The following is a 17,917-nucleotide window of genomic DNA, read 5'->3' as shown; positions in this document are numbered from 1 at the left end:
CTCTTATCCTTCATGCTGCAGCTTAAGCTACCATTTGATAAGTGTGTCATTCCTTGATGCAGCTTGAAGATGTCTGAGGAATAACGTCATGTCCAGTGCTGCCTACCTGAATGGATGACACTGTTAACAGCTGCCTTACTCATTTCTCACTATTTCTCTCAAATAACTGCCTATTACTAAATATGCTCATTGATATTAAATAGGGAACTTCCAGGACAAATCAAATTTCTTGTATTAACAGTCAGAAACTAGTCTCATAACACAAATAAAAACCAGATGCAAAATAATAGGTTGTTTCAGAAATAAATTTTGAAAAAGACTGACTTAGGTTTGGTATAAGCGAGGTGATTTTTTTCAATGTGTTGACTTGCTCTTCCACATTTAGAGTTTTTTTTTATTAAAATGGGATTAAGTTGGAATAATAAGTTAGGTGCAACAGTAACAGATTTTAGGTTTATAGAAGAAAGATAACTTCGTTGCCAAAAGCAATTTAAGTTTTATGCTAGGTAGATCACGAAGGTAAACCTCAGGATATTTGCGGTGTTTGGGTAAGTTCACTGATTTGTCAGGAACCAAAAATAAATAAATGAATAACCAAACATGTGTTTTATCCTTGATGAAGACAGAAAAGAATCAAAACTATATTTTTCTAGACTAAATAACTATGCCTTTTCATATAGATATCTTAAATCCTTGGATAAGTTGCTGAATTTCACAAAAAGGGACATCTTTGTTCTTCATCAACTGGAGTGGTGGGTTTATTTATCATTGAACCGTCTTTGTTTCCTGGCAGCGTGGGGAGACTGCACTGCACATGGCAGCCCGGGCAGGGCAGGTGGAAGTTGTCCGATGCCTCCTGAGAAACGGTGCCCTTGTCGATGCCAGAGCCAGGGTAGGTGCTGGTGCTCCAAGTTCTCTTCTGTTTACGTGATTCCCACCTTTAAGGGAGGGTGTTCTTCATTTCCTTGATTGGAAATGTCATAGATTGTTAGTGAAAATATTAATTCAATAAAATTTTTTCAGGCAAAAAAGAAATACTACAGTAAGTGTACCCAATGAAAAATGCACCCCAATTTAAAAAATATTAACATTTTTAAAAAGTGTGATTTAGTATCTAGGAAATACAGTATTGACTTATATTTTGATTTTTTTTAACCTATGAAAGCACTTTCACATATATCACTTCATCTCTGTGAATTTTTAAGTTTTACTGCTATTATACAAAAAAATTATACAGATGCTATAAAACCCTCAGAAACCCTGGTGGAGTAGTGGTTAAGAGCTACCACTGCTAACCAAAAGGTTGGCAGTCCTAATCCACTAGGCACTCCTTGGAAACTCTGTGGGGCAGTTCCACTCTGTCCTATAGGGTCGCTATGAGTCAGAATCCACTTGATGGCAAAAGGTTTTATTGAGTAGAACTGCCCCATAGGATTTCCAAGGCTATAGTTTTTTTAGTCTTTAGGGAAGTTGACTGCCACATCTTTCTCCCCAGGAGTAGCTGATGGGTTCGAACTGCCGACCTTCCTTTTTTTTTTTTTTAATGTTAATTAACATTTTTAATTACACCAATTACTTATCATACACCAATATAGCCATTTCTACAGGTACAATTCAGTGGCATTGCTTACATTCTTTGAGTTGTGCATCCATTTTCACTCTCCTTTTCTGAGTTGTTTGTCCTCCTTTAACGTAAACTCCCTGCTCCCTAAGCTTCCCATCTTTCGAGTTGCTGTTGTCAGTTTGATCCCATAAAGGTTGTTCTTAAAAGAGCATAATGCTTAAGGCAGACATTTTTTACCAGTTAAGCTAGACTATTGTTCAGTTTTAAGAAGATTTCAGGGGAACTTTTGGTTAGCAGCCGAGCACTTTAACCACTGTGCCATCAGGACTCCTTAAAACAAACAAACAAAAAACAGTACCATCTAGTCAATTTCGACTCATAGTGACCCTATAGGACAGAGTAGAACTGCCCCATAGAGTTCCCAAGGAGCGCCTGGTGAATACGAACTGCCGACCCTTTGGTTAGCAGCCGTGGCACTTAACCACTATGCCACCAGTGTTTCCATCAGGACTCCTTATAGATGGTATATATACTAAAATTATTTTTTACACTAAAACCAATCAACTTCCACAGAAATTACTGGTTATTTACAAACAGATAATAAAGTTTCAAAGTTTCCCCTTCATCTGTTTAACTTTCCTCCTTTCTACGGTGAGTTCTACCTTTCTTCTTATTTTGACATTACTTATCTAGACATTACATTTCTACTATTTCAGAATAGAAGGATGTTGGCGCTAGAGATTTGATCAAACTTGTCTTGTTCCTGATCACTTCTGATCCCCCAACAGGCTTGTTTTCCCTTTTTTTTTTTTAATTTTGCTTCCTAATTTGTTTTCTCACTTTTTCCTTTATATTGACTAAACCAGTAATTTTTGGTGATGCGTTACATCTTCTATTTCCTTTTCCACATTACTTCAATGTACTAGCATCTTTGGAATTGTCATGGAATATTTAAATACTTTTTTTCCTTCTTCAATATTTGTTATACCTAAGCTATAAAAAAAAAAAAAAGCTATGATTCCCTTCAATATGAGGCATGTCATCAAGACTCCATTTTACAAACAGTGTTTCATTGGAATGCAAGCATCTGATTGGAGTCCTACTAATTATGAGGGATTTCAGGCAAGTCACTTCACTTTTTAGGCCTTCACTGTTAAACTCTCAGAATTATACTCAGAGACCCCAAAACTCTTTTGCAGACTTTCTTGACATTCTTTGAAATACAAAAACCAAACCCATGGCTATCGAGTCAATCGCGACTCATAGCAGCCCTATAGGATAGACTAGAACTCCCCACGGGCTTTTAAGGAGCAGCTGGTGGATTCGAACTGCTGACCTTTTGCTTAGCAGCCGTAGCTCCTAACCACTGCACCACCAGGGCTCCCTGAAATAGATAGGTATTTTGTTTGTTTGTTTTTTTATAATGGGTTCCATAGACTTTAATACAAAATCCAGTGATACATAGGCAGCCTTGGCATTGCTTTTGTCATCTTAGGTTCTATCTGCACTTGCATATATTGTACAAACAGTGGTTTATCGTCAGTAATTTATATTTTCATATACTTAATACTTCCTTTATTCAGATTGAGTGACTCTTATTTCCCTGTCTTTGCATTTTTCTTGTTCCTTTTAAGGTTACTTGGCATTGAGCTACTTTTTAAAAATTATTATTGTCACCCAATACACTCTGAATATCATAAACTTCACTATTTTTACCAGAAACTTCACTACTTTTAATGTTCCAGATCGGTGTTTTTTTGCAATTCATATTGAATAATAAAAGAATTTTCCATTTTTCTCTCTTAAGATAAAACCCCTTAATGTTTTTCTCTATTATTGAAGTTCTTATTTGTTCTATTTTTGATAGAAATTTGCTCATTTTCATGAATCTCTGCCAATTTTTCTGAATTGATTTGTTTTTGTTAGGTGTCATTGAGTTGATTCCAACTGATAGTGACCCCTTGTGATAGAGTAGAACTGCCCCATAAGTTTTTCTTGGAACTCTTTGATTTAGGTATCATTTGTATCAAACCAAAAAACCAAACTCGTTGCCGTCGAGTCGATTCTGGCTCATAGTGACCATGTAGGACAGAGTAAAGCTGCCCCATAGGGTTTCCAAGGAGGAGCTGGTAGATTCAAACTGCCAACCTTTTGGTTAGCAGCCGAACTCTTAACCACTGCACCACGAGGGCTCCAGCATTTGTGCAATACTTTATAATTCATAAAGCATTTTAACATAGATTATTTTATTCCACAGACAGAACAACCTTGTGTTGTAGGGTGAGCACTACCACATGGTGGCTTAGGGTCCTGAAGTTCAAGAGTGTGCTGACTTGTCCGAGGCCACGGAGTTAGAACGGATCAGAAAGGAGAATTCCAAATCTTGTACTCCTTTCACTAACTCATACTGTTCAAATTCTATGTTACTTTCCTTCTCTTATATATCTGCTGCTTAAAAAAAAAAAAATTTTTTTTATAAGAGAACCAGGCTCCTTCTACAGTATTTCTCTGTATTTTAAGAATAGTGTAGGTTGCTAGAATGGAAACCCAGTCAAACTAGTTGAAGCCAAAAAAGAGTTGTGGGAGGGGAATCACTGCTTCACACTACTGGGAAGTTCAAAGATGGAGCTGACTTCAGGCATGACAGAATTCAAGGAAACAAATGATTTTGTAGGTCTCTCATCCTTCCTCTCCTCTGCCTCCTTCCTGTCCTCTTTCTCCTTCACCTATGGTTCTGTCTCTCTCCTAGCTCTTCCCTGCTGACATCATTACTCCTATTTCAGATGTGAGGAAACCTGTTCTCTCTCCCATCTGTGCAAATACCTAGATTCTAATTAGTCACATTCCCTACCAGAGCTGATCACTATTGCCGGGATATAGGATCGGGTCTGAGCCCCATGCCCGTTCCTGTGATCAGGGGAGGTGGGGTAAGATGACTGGCAGCCCCTTTAGAACAACATGGAGCATGGCATGCCCACTTCCCCCCAAGAAGGGGAGTGCTGTTCCCAGAAAAAGGACGTAGGCAGTACTGGCAGAAAAATCACTACATATCCGCTCTGTTTTACCTCTAGTTTTCCCAGCACACATACACACAAACATGAAGTTCCCGAAACTCCCTTTCTTAACCTAATACCATTGTTCTACAGTTTAACCTCTCCCAAGATGGTGAAGTGGTCAGAGCTCAACTGCTAACCAAAAGGGTGGCTGTCCAAATCCACCAGCCGCTCCTTGGAAACCCTATGGGACAGTTCTCCTCTGTCCTACAGGGTCTCTATGAGTTGGCATCGACTCGACAGCAGTGGGTTTGGCTTGGTTTTAAAGGGGAGATAGTCAAAAATTATGTCCAGTTACTACATTGAGCTCCAGGGTTTCTGTATGTAGTCTTCTCAGTTAGGTTTAAAAATAACACCTCATGGTTATATGCAAATAGAGCTAAATCATATTTTTGCCTACTCCCAATATATGATAAAAGAAAAAATATATAATCACAACAATATTTCTCATTTAAAAAGTGGAAGCATCATACTTTATTCAACAGTAAGAGCATAAGACATATTCTTCTGGACAGATGAGACAGTAAGGGCTAAAATGGCATGAGTTCCTTGATCAGCCAATGTGTTTTTGCCTAGGCTCTGCTCTTTGAAGTCCTTTTTTTAACAGTGCCCTCCATGGACATAACTGAAGAGAGTTACCACAGCCTGCCCTTCTGGGAGATCTCTTTCTTTAAAAAAATAAAATAAAATTGCCTTCAAGGCAGCTCTGACTCATGGTGATCCCATGTGTGTCAGAGGAGAGCTGTGCTCCATAGGATTTTCAATGGCTGAATTTTCAGAAGTAGATTGCCAAGCCTTTCTTCCAAGTTACTTCTGGATGTCCTCAAACTGCCAGTCTTTCGGATAGGAGCCGAGTGTGTTAATCTTTTGCACCACCCAGGGACTCCTTCTCTTGCTTTTGGTACCCACATTCTGTTGACACAGTTCCAGGGGCCTGGCATGTGCTGTAGTGATTGAGCAGTCGCAGGACCTCTAGGCTTAAACTCACTTAAAACTTATCTTACTTAGAAGTTTAGTTAGCTGCCAGTAGAGTAGGTTCCTGGAAACTTTCTTAGCTAGTAACTAACAGCAGAAATCTTATCAAGAACCTTGTCCCAGCCATTGATATTTCTGTCTCTTGGTAAAGGAGACAGGGCTCAGCAAGTCTCCATGGTTTTGGTTGTGGTGGAGCTGTGGTGATAAAGCAGAGTTCACCTACTTCCTGATTCAGACTATCACAGTCAGTGATGCTTTACAGTGACGGGATTATTGCCTTCGATATTAGGAAGGTATCTGGGGGATCAGCCTTCTACCATTTCTTTAGCTCTGCCCATGAATCTCACTTCTTGCAAGTTCCCAAATACTTTGCTTGAGACAGAAAATTCAGCTTTTGCAATTCTAATCACCCAAACCTCGAAAGGTCTTATATTCCTGGATACAGACTGAAAGCATTTTCTTTGCAAAATTTATATGTTCTTTTCTGCTTTCAGATAGGTTCTTAACAAAAGTTGAAGAAAGTGGGCAATACAACTTATTTCTTAACTTCTTTAAGCTGGTACCTGTAACATGGGGTCGCCATGAGTTGGAATTGACTTGATGGCAATGGGTTTGGCTTTTGGTTTGGTTCAATGCCCATAGTCTGAGAATCAAGATACAATAGTTGACAATTTAATCAGTTACTTGGCTACCAACTGTCAAAGATTGCCACTTCTCAGCTATGGGTGAAGGGGTTGTCATCGCCCCAACTCTCCCTCTCACTCACACACGTTGTAGAGTGTCACTTGCTGCACCCTACCTCTCTTAAAATCTGTAGGGCAGTTCGATAAGGGAAATCCAGAAACAACAGAAGTTCACCATAAGTTTTATCAAGTTCCTTGTGGTTTTTTGTTTGTTTTGCTATACATTTATATTTGTAAATGCTCATTCTTTGTGTTTCAGGAAAATCGTACCTTCTAAAGTGCTATAGGAACCCTGGTGGTGCAGTGGTTGATATCTTGGCTGCTAATCAAAAGGCTGGCAGTTCAAATCCACCAGCTGCTCCTTGGAAATCCTATGGGGCAGTTCTACTCTGTCCTACAGCGTCACTATGAGTCAAAATCGACTCAAAGGCAATGGGTTTTTTTTTTTAATTTATTTAAAGTACTCTCAATCTTCTTTCTCAAGGAGAGTCACCTTGTTCCAAATGTTCTCTTAGTAGACATTTTATCGTATCTGTTTCTGTTTCTGTGAATTGTGTAAACACAAAAACAAAACCCAGTGCCGTTGAGTCGATTCTGACTCATAGCGACCCTATAGGACAGAGTAAAACTGCCGCATAGAGTTTCCAAGGAGCACCTGGTGGATTCGAACTGCCGACCCTTTGGTTCACAGCTGTAGCACTTAACCACTACACCACCAGGGTTTCTGTGAATTGTGTAGGCAAGTAAATATTGTATTTAGAATCAAAATCCCTGAATTCAAGTCTTGTTTTAATAGCTGAGTGACTTTGGACAATCCTAGAGAAGTTTTTTAATTCCCCTTAATCTCTTTATCTAGAAATAGGCTAATATATTTTGTGCCTTACTTTCAGGTCTCTTATAAGAATCCAACATGTGTCATACATGAAAGAATTTTTTAAATGATGCATTTTTATAAAATTATAACACTATTACTCATATAATTGTATTATTTATTTTCTTTTAAGCACTCTGAAATTCATGTGATTCTATTTCACCTCTTCCTATAGCTCTCTTAAAATTTTTATTTTTCTTGCAACTTTAGGCTTTTGTGTTTCTTTGGACAGGTCTCTACACTATCTTTTCTCTATTCATTCTGAGCCCTGGAAGCTGGCCCAGCTTTTCCTTTTTCACTTTTATTATGACATACACTCGGGCAGATTGTAAAGATACACCTCTTTTCATCACTAAGGTTACGCACAGTTTCCTTTCTACAAGGGACAGTGATTTGGCCTGGTTCTCTTAACCTTGAAAACATTTGTCCTGACTACACATTAGAGTCAGGTGATTTCTTGAGCCTCCTGAAGCATCTCTTTTCTGTCCCTTATACCAACTGTATGCTCCCTCTGATTTTAAATGAAAAAAAAAAGTACTTGGCAAATAGTTAACCCCATTTACTTCTTGCCAGAAATCTATTTTACCCTTGAAGTCTTTGTTGCTAGTCCCAGGCCCACCTGCAACTTTTACTGGAATGTCTTTTTAGATCAGATTACAGTATCTTCTTTATCCGTAGCATTCATATCCTTGGCTTGCTGAGTGGAGTAAAAACAAAATTTTTCGACATCTCTGGTTCTTTTTCTCTTGACATGATTCCCAGAGTAAATCCTGCCTCTTAGTGAAAGGAAAGTTCTTGGACAAGAATCTAGGTCTTAGAACTTCCGGACTAGATTTCTTTCTTATTCAGATCTGTGAGTTGGTTTATATTTAAACATAAGTGGGGACTGAAGCCTGAATGAGTTGAGAAAGATTTTTTTAGGTGCCCAGAAAATAATGACCAAGTTAATAGAGGTACATACTTTTTAAAAAATCTTAAGGAGATTTTGTAACAAAACAGGTCATTTCTATAGCAAAAGATAAAATAAATTATGGTCAGAGTAGTAATACTTTCCTTTTGGGTAGGTGTTCCTAGAGGCTCCGAGAAGATGGCCCAAAACATCTGAGTGAAGTATCTTGTCGGTGAAGTACGGTCTGTCCTGGCACTAACGTTTTATTTGACTTGAGTTGTAGGAGGAACAGACACCTTTGCATATTGCTTCCCGTCTGGGTAAGACAGAAATTGTCCAGCTGCTTCTACAACATATGGCTCACCCAGATGCGGCTACTACAAATGGGTACACGCCACTGCACATCTCTGCCAGGGAGGGCCAGGTGGACGTGGCATCGGTCCTCTTGGAAGCAGGAGCGGCCCACTCCTTAGCCACCAAGGTAAGAGGAATGATGTCGTGACAATGTGGACCAACAGGGTTCCTAAGCCAGGGCGCTTCTCCTCTACGACACCAGTATTGAGAAGAGCAGGCCTCCATTAGGCCCCTGACTTACTTCTTTCTCTTTGAATATTTTAGATCCATGGTCTAAATGATTAAAGATTCCATATAATATAGGTAGTAAAGATTACTGGATTTCATTCTACTGATTATATCAGTGTTTCTAGCACATGTATATAGTACTTAAACCAAAATTAATTTCCTAAGACAAGGGCTACTTTCTCTTCTCTTACCATTATGAAATCTTTAATGTATTTCCAAGAGGAAAAATAAAAAACAAGATCACCAAATACATTGAAATGATACTGCTGATGAGGAAGAGAATATTGTATTAGATTGGCAATACCATAATTGCTGAGAGTTGTAGTCCTGTCTAGATGTTTACTTAATTTTGTCTCTTCCCAACTTGAGTATTAGCCATCACCTATTTGGCATTCTCATTCCCATTCAGATCTCTAATCTTTACCAGCTACACTTTTGCCTGGGTTTTTACAGTGTTTTAACAGAGCTGGGCTGGAAAAAACACATTTTTTTAGTTGTTGTTGTCATCTAAAGAGAATACACACCAGCCTCATTTTACTTTTGTTCAAATTTTCGTAATAGAGCATAATATTTTGAAATTTACTATTTGGAGGTGACTTAAAATAAAACATGAGCCCGCTCAGCTCACTGGAGCAAAAGAAATTGGGCTCGTGCAGAAGGGCAGGAAAATAACACGAATTAAAGCCTAGAACAAGCAAATTTCTTGCAGAGTAAAAAAATTCCCAGAAACACAACAGTGGTTGGGATTAATAGAAAGATCATTTCAATTTGCCCATAATAAATAAGGATAAATACTGCATTCAGGGGAGAAGGAAGTTTGCAAGCATGATGTGAGCTAGTGTTTCAATTTAGCTATTATGGCTTGTCTGGTTGCTTATGGCTGTAAAAAAAAAGTTTGATATTAACATTGGTAATACACTGAAAATATGAAGAGTTTAAGAGATTTTTTAAAAAATCAAAAACTAAGTAATAAAAACATTATTGTAATAAGAATAATGACCTAATAGAGACTGGGTGATTATTTATCAAGGGGATAAATAAAATAAGAGACACAGAAATAGAGAATAAATCCAAGTCCCTTGTCTTCCAAACATTTTTAGGATTTAAAAAATATAACTAAAACCATAGTAAATTAGGGCAGTAAAATAGAGGAAACATACTAAACAGGGCTGTTCTACAATGGAACTGACTGGAGTTCTGAATGGTAGTTGGCTCATGATCGTTATTTAAGTGTGTATAAGTAGCAGGGGGTAAATGAAGTCCTAATGAGATTAACATAGGGGACGAAAGGAGATGTGTGACTTAAGAGATGCTTTCCAACCTCTGTTCTGTGATCCTACAGTAAAGATTCTATGTAGTTTTGACTAATAGGAGTTTCTAAATTTATAAAGGGGCTAGATCACTATTCCAGCAGGACTTTAAGGGTAAGGAACTTATTTTTTTCTTCCTGAGCATATGGTTTCTCTCAAAGAATGATACTTCCTATCCCAAGCGTCACTCCAATAAGTATGTGCACTGGGTGGAGGGATAGCTGTGACTACAAGTGTTGGTTTATATGGACCAATGCAAGAAGGAAGAAATAATTCCTACATTTGTCCCACTCTTGGAAAAAAACTGGAATATTCATTCTCCTCCAAGGACTTATTAGTACCAAATGTTCAAAAATAAGCAAAAAGAAAAACAGCATCTTAGTTAACGGTTGTCTGATGGCATTATGATAGGGGTATTATTGCTTCTTGGGGGATACTCTGTATTTATAATGAGTGTTTAAATGGTCCCTAGGACAAGCCATACATTACAGCACCTTCCAGGCATATTTCCTGGGTGTGTTTACAGGCCCTGGTCAGCCTTAAAATTCTTCCACTGTAGTGCCAGAAGAGCATGTGGTTAAACTGTCTGGCCAAGAAGATGGTTTTGAAATCATCATGTAGGAACTGTGCCATCCTCTAGATCTCAGTCCATGGATTTATCTGTATTTGCAACATATTGCTAGTTGCAGAGAGTGGATATTTGATAGATACACGAGACATTGAATGTGTACCTACAAACATGTGTAGGACAGCAGTCTTTTAAAAATGCTTTAAACCTTCAGAGTGTTTAAAAGTCTGGTGTTAATCAGCCTGACCTCTTGCCAGAAGTAGAATGTATTTTACCAAAGGAATTGGTCTTTTATACAACATGGGTCTTCTGGGAAATGAGACAACAGCGAGGACAGGAAGTGCTTTTAATGGTGAACATTATTTGTTCTGTAGACTATTCATCTTGCCATTTCTGCAGAAAATACAAAACAATTGAATGGTGGATAATTTTTTTTTAAACCATGGCTGCAAAAAATATCTTAAAATTTAAATGAAGAGTGGAGGATTAGAGAAAAGGCAACTATTGTCTCGATCTTACTAAGAGGCAAGAAAAGGTTTTTTTTTTTTCTTTCCACGCACAAATCAGGGTCAGTGTACTGACACCAGTGGCTTTTATAAATTCCAGACCTATAAAGTCAAGTTTCAGTCTCCAGGTCCTTCAAATGACATTCCTTTTGTTCAATCACACGAAACTTTTGTATGTTAAACTTCATTCTTTATCCCAGTCTTTCCTAATGGCTAACAGATGTAATGCTACTGGTGTTTTTCTCATGTGGATAATCAACACAGTTTACTTAATATGTAAACAAATAAAAACAATGTTCTTTAGGTAGTCACAAAAAGAAATACTAAATTTCACTTTTATTCTTCACATTTTTAGAAGGGTTTTACTCCACTGCATGTAGCAGCCAAGTATGGAAGCCTGGATGTGGCAAAACTTCTCTTGCAACGCCGCGCTGCCGCAGATTCTGCAGGAAAGGTAAAATTTCTGTAATATATTTCAGTTACATAAATCTATCGAGTTTGAAGATTTGGAGATCTGAACGTGTTTAATAGTATTTCTCTCACTCTTCTAAATGGAATATGAGTGCATCTGATGAAACTATGCCAAATTGACGTGGTGGAGGCTTCTGTTCGTGATTGTCCATGTAAACGCAGATTCAGAGGCATTTCAGTTGTGCCTCGAGCTTTGTTCTTGTCAAAACGGGCCGGGAACTTCTCTCAATGCAATGTAATGTAGTAATACTTACATAGCATTTTAGATCTTTATTTATGGTGAACATCAGTTGCCATACTTGACTACTACAAGATGGATTTTGCTAACTAATTGCAAGCCCAGTCATTTTCAATTTAACTAAATTTCTAATATAAAAATTATTAGGTATTGGTTTATTTTCATTCTTTTTTTTCTATTGACTATATTAATTAGTTAATTTATTAACATGGATTTAATCAATTTCAGTTTCCACGCATCCTGGTAGCCTTAGGGCAGCTAGCACTAATTTATTAATAATGCTGAAACTTAAACACACCCTTTACAGAATGGCCTTACCCCGCTCCATGTTGCCGCTCATTATGACAACCAGAAGGTGGCGCTGCTGTTACTGGAGAAGGGTGCTTCCCCTCATGCCACTGCCAAGGTGAGGACCACAAAAAAGGATTTAGACAAAAGTTGTAACCATAACCTGAAAGCACATAGGAATTGTTTTTAAGACACATGGCATAATGTAACTGCAACTAACCCTAGTCATAGCAGCTTTTGGTATTGACACCTTTGGTAATTTTTTTTTTTTTTTTCTACCAGTTGTTCCCATACAGCCTTTTAAGTTTTTAAAGTCAGCAAACATAATGGGGTGTGTGCCCATAAACCAGTGGAGATCAATCTCGTTGCCAAGGTTTAGAGTTTTAGAGACTGAAGTCCCCTGTAAACTGAAAGCTGCTCTACAACGTACCCCTTTGGACACCGATTCCTTCAAGGACTTCAGAATTTTCATTGTGCTATACACATTTTTATACACAAGACTCTGTTGCTCTGTCTTTTAAATGTTTCATCTGTGTTAATTGTAGCATTTTTCCTTTTAAATCCCTAGCCCAGGAATGCCTTTTTGGTGTAGGTCTAGCATCAACTTCTAAAACAGCTGCAGCTAAGACTCGTACCTATGGACAGGGGATTTTCCACCATTCACTTGCCCTTTATTATACTGAAAATATAAATGAAAATCATATAATACATAAAGCCCATTATACCTTTCATTCATTCATTCCTTCAGCAAACACATATTGAAAATATATCAGACGCTCCAGTAGGTTCTGGAGATATAAAGACAAATAAGACGTGGCCCATGCTATCATTTGCAAATTTTCAAATGAAGTGACCTATTTAAAAGTGTCTAAATTTTAAGGAATCACCATGAAAACACAGTATTCCTATCCCACGGGAATATTAACAGCCAGTATAAGTAGTTTCCCATATTATATATAGTTCATAGAATAAAAAGGCTTAATGAAGGCCTGCATTTAAGGAGTTCGTAACAGCCAAGCCCACACTCACATGCTCACAAAATGTGATTATTTCAAGGAGTCACTAAAGCCAACTATGGACCTGGGATTTGCACGTGAACATGAGCACTGCTTTGGAGAAATGGCCAATATCTTTCATTAGGCACTGTAGGGGGTAAATAGTATGGATCACTGCTGTACTGAATAATGCATTTTCATTACTTGGGTCAATGCCATTCTTCATCATTCTGTCAAACATTTGACCATGTAGAGAGTACTTAATTATGTTGATAATTTTATGTTTTTTTTTTTTAAGAAAAAATATTTATTGTGATGGTAAAACATTATGCTATAGTAGTGACATCATAACAACAATAAAAACAACCATTCACGTGGCAAACAATATGCCAAACTCTTCACATGAAATATCTCATTTAATCTCACAGTAATCCCACGAGATGGTATTGTTGTCACCCCTATTTTACAGGTGAAAAACAGGTTTAAATAGGTTAATTTGTCTAAAGTCACATGAATAATACGTGGTAGAGCTAGGATTTGACCTCAGGCAGTCTCACTTTACAGCCAGCACTGTTAACCACTATGTACCACTGCATCCCAAAGCAGTGGCGAGAGAACCATTGTACTTCTGTTACAGAAATATGTGCATATATATACTCATGTCTATTTAAATTATGCATATATTATTTTCTCTTGATAAATTTAGGTGAAATAATGAAGACTAAGCAATTATTGTAATAGAATGAAAAACTTGCTTACTTAACCTGGTCATAATTTTTTTCCACTAACTTTCCAGGCTGGCCATTCTCTACATAAGTATGAATGCAACAATACTCAATACAATTTTATCCAGCTCTCACTATATGCAAAGAAAGGATTGTAGGCACCTGCTTGGTGAGAGGTAAAACAGGAAAACACCTGCTGCACCTTGTCCCACACAAAGTACTATCAATCGAGTTGATAGAGAAATATGTATATATATGTATACATAGAGAGAATATATATTTATATGATGTGTGTTTGTATATATAGAAAGAATATATATATGTGTGTGTGTGTGTTTGCGTGTGTGTGTTGGTGGTGGTGGTGGTACGTACCATCGAATCGGATCTGACTCATAGTGGCCCTATGTACAACAGAACGAAACACTGCCTGGTCTTGTGTCACCCTCATAATCATTGCTACGTTTGAGTCCCTTGTTGCAACCACTGTGTCAGCCCATCTCATTGAGGGTCTTCCTCTTTTTTGCTGACCCTCTACTTTCCTATGCATGAGGTTCTTCTCCAAGGACCAGTCCCTCCTAATAACATATCCAAAGTACATGAGATGAAGTCTCCACATCCTCACTTCTAAGGAGCATTCTGGCTGTACTTCTTTCAGGACAGATTTGTTTGTACTTCTCGCAGCCCATGGTGTATTCAATATTCTTTGCAAACACCATAATTCAAAGGCATCAATAATTCTTCGGTCTTCCTTATTCATCATCCCACTTTCATATGCATATAAGGTGATTGAAAATACAATGGCTTGGCTCAGGCACCTGAAAGTGACACCTTTGCTTTTTAACACTAAAGAGGTCTTTTACAGCGGATTTGTCCAATGCAATGTGTTGTTTGATTTCTTGACTGCTGCTTTCATGGGTATTAATTGTGGATTCAATCAAAATGAAATCCTTGACAATGTCAATCTTTTCTCCGTTTGTCATGATGTTGCATATTGGGCCAGTTGTGAGGATTTTTGTTTTTATGTTGAGGTGTAATCCATACTGAACCCTGTAGTCTTTAGTCTTCATCAGTAAGTGCTTCAAGTCTTCTTCACTTTCAGCAATCAAGGTTGTGTCATCTGCATATCGCAGGTAGTTAATGAGTCTTCCTCCAATTCTGATACCGAGTTCCTCTTCATTTAGTCCAGCTTCTTTGATTATTTGTTCAGCATACAAATTGATTAAGTATGGTGAAAGGCTACAGTCCTGATGCACACCTTTCCTGATTTTAAGGCATGCAGTATCCTCTTGCTCTGTTTGAAAAACTGCCTCTTGGTCTATGTACAGGTTTCTCATGAGCACAACTAAGTGCTCTGGAATTCCATTCATCAAAATGTTTTCCATAATTCGTTATGACCCACACAGTCAAATGCCTCTGTGTAGTCAAAAAAAACTACAGGTAAACATCTTTCTGGTATCCTCTGCTTTCAGTCAAGATTCATCTGACACTAGCAATAATATCCCTCGTTCTATACCCTCTTCTGAACCTGGCAGCTCTGTGTCAATGCACTGCTGCAACTTTTTTTTTTTTTTTTGCTTTAGATAAAAGTGTACAAAGCAAGTTAGTTTTCCTTCGATAGCTTCTACATAAAGTGTTTCATGACCTTGGTTTCGTTCCTCAAGATGTGTCAGTACTCTCCATTTCCACTCTGGTTCCTCATTTTCTTTCGTCCTGATTTTCTATCCCTTCCTGCCTTCTCATCTTTGCTTTTGGGCAGTTTATGCCCTTTTGATCTTGTATATTGATTGTTCTAAGGAGTACATTCCTTCAGGTGTTATTGTTTATCTTCTGTGCTTCTCTATCTTTTGGCTGGGAGGTGGTCTCTGGGAATGGTTTAAGTTCCATGTCAGAAGGGTATCTTAGGGCCATAGTCTCAGGGGTTCCTCGAGCTTCCGTCCTACCTGTAAGTGTGGTCTATTTTTGTGAATTTGATTTTTTGTTCTACGATTTTCTCCCACCCTGTCCAGGATGCTTTGTTGCTGCAGCAGTTTTTGAATTATCTTCAGCAAAATTTTACTTGGGTGTGATATTAATGATATTGTGTGATAATTTCCACATTCTGTTGGATTGCCCTTTTTTGGAATGGGCACAAACAGGGATCTCTTCCAGTAGGTTGGTCAGGTAGCTGTCTTCCAAATTTCTTGGCATAGATGAGTGAATGCTTCCAGAGTTGCATCCATTTATTGAAACATCTCAAATGGTATTCCCTCAATTCCTGGAGCCTTGTTTTTCACCAATGCCTTCAGTGCAGCTTAGACTTCTTCCTTCAGTGTCATTGTTCTTGATCATATGCTGCCTCCTGAAATGGTTGAACATTGACCCATTCTTTTTGGTACAGTAACTCTGTGTATCCCTTCCATTTTCTTTTGATGGTTCCTCTGTCGTTCAATATTTTGCCCATAGAATCCTTCAGTATTGCAATTTGAGGGTTAAATTTTTCATCAGTTCTTTCAGCTTGAGAAATGCTGAGCCTGTTCTTTCCTTTCGGTTTTCTAACTCCAGGTCTTTGCACATTTCATTATAATACTTTACTACTCGAGTCGCCCTTTGAAATCTGTTCAGCTTTTACTTTATCATTTCTTCCTTTTGCATTAGCTACTTGATGTTCAAGAGCAAGTTTCAGAGTCTGTCTGACACCCATTTTGGTCTTTTCTTTCTTTCCTGCCTTTTTCATGACCTTTTACTTTCTTCATTTATGATGTCCTTGATGTCATCCCACAACTCATCTGGTCTTCAGTCGTTAGTGTTCAACACGTGAAATTTATTCTTGAGGTGGTTTCTAAATTCAGGTGGAATATACTCAAGGTCGTACTTTGGCTCCTGTGGACTTGTTTTAATTTTTGTCAGCTCCAATTTGAACTTGCATATGAGCAATTGATGGTGTGTTACACAGTTGGCCACTGGGCTTGTTCTGACTGATGATATTGAGCTTTTTCATCGTCTCTTTCCACAGATGTAGTCAATTTGATTCCTGTGCATTCCATCTGGCGAGTTCCATGTGTATAGTTGCTGTTTATGTTGTTGAAAAAATGGTATTTACAATGAATAAGTTGTTGGTCTTGCAAAATTCTATCATATGGTCTCCAGTGTCATTTCTATCACCAAGGGTGTATTTTCGAACAATTGATCCTTCTTTGGTATTAGTGGTTGGTGCATGGATTTGAATAATAGTCATATTAACTGGTCTTCCTTCTAAGCATATGGATATTATCCTATCACTGACAGCATTGTACTTCAGGATAGATCTTGAAATGTTCTTCTTAATGAAATATGTGATGCCGTTCCACTTCAATTTGTAATTCTCAGCATAATACTGCATATGATTGTCTGATTCAAAATAGCCAAAACCAGTCCGTTTCAGCTCACTGATGCCTAAGATATTGATCTTTATGTGTTCCATTTCATATATATGTGTGTGTGTTTGTGTGTGTGTGTTGGTTCCTGACAAAACTAATTAAGCACAAAAGGAATACTTAAAACAAGATCTATGTGAAAAGTTTAAAATAATGGGTACGGTTTTCCTAAAGAGACAAATGTAGCCATGAACACCTCTACCCTCTGTGGTGTTATAGTCCTTACTGTTAGGCACACACACACCAAGTCCAGAAGACTGGGAAACAAAATTCTCCACTCCCGAGTCCTCAGTTGGGTGAGTGTTCTGAGAAGACTCCTCTAGTGTCTTCTACTTATTTGCCCCTGCCTGTCAGTGAACATGGGTCCTTTAGCTCTGGAGCCGCACCACCCCCATCTCTACTTTTAACTCTTTCTATTCTCTACCCTTTCTCTCTCTCCACCACCCCTGCCCCTACACTGCATTGACTCCTGGAGCCCAGACTTTCTCTTAGTCTTCATTGGGATTTGTCAGTTATTTGGTTCAAAAATTCTACTTTAAATGGGGTTGGAGAACTCCATATCTTGCAGGTTGAGTGTCTGTAGGACAATCAGACCTCTTATATTGCTAAATTGACAGCCTCTTTGATTACTTCTTATGTTATTTTAATAAAACACCTCTGTCTTCCTCTACTTCAGTGTCATTAGCAAATATTCTGATCCTTTACTTGGCCTTGGTAGAGCTTTGCTGTAAGAATGAGGGGAGATTGTGGCTGGAGAAAACACATTGTACCACAAAAGAACGTGGCTGCACCTTTAGGTTCCACAAA

At 38.1% G+C, this 17,917-nt stretch overlaps 1 protein-coding gene across 14 annotated transcripts in view; it reads left to right on the top strand.

The window, feature by feature from the left end:
* ANK2 (ankyrin 2) overlaps positions 1-17,917 on the top strand; it is a 765,621-nt gene that overhangs the window by 631,410 nt on the left and 116,294 nt on the right. For 11 of the 14 annotated variants that reach the window (XM_049885478.1, XM_049885480.1, XM_049885477.1 and 8 more), the window contains 4 exons: positions 794-892; positions 8,319-8,516; positions 11,357-11,455; positions 12,018-12,116. In XM_049885478.1, coding sequence (XP_049741435.1) covers positions 794-892; positions 8,319-8,516; positions 11,357-11,455; positions 12,018-12,116 — 495 coding nt within the window. The remainder of the gene's footprint in view (positions 1-793; positions 893-8,318; positions 8,517-11,356; positions 11,456-12,017; positions 12,117-17,917) is intronic. The other 3 variants (XM_049885490.1, XM_049885479.1, XM_049885486.1) reach the window with 1 other exon arrangement.

This window comes from Elephas maximus, chromosome 5 (genome assembly GCF_024166365.1).
Source record: "Elephas maximus indicus isolate mEleMax1 chromosome 5, mEleMax1 primary haplotype, whole genome shotgun sequence".
NCBI classification, from domain to species: domain Eukaryota; kingdom Metazoa; phylum Chordata; class Mammalia; order Proboscidea; family Elephantidae; genus Elephas; species Elephas maximus.
Note: the sequence above shows the minus strand (reverse complement) of the source record. Positions and strands in the feature narration are given on the sequence as shown.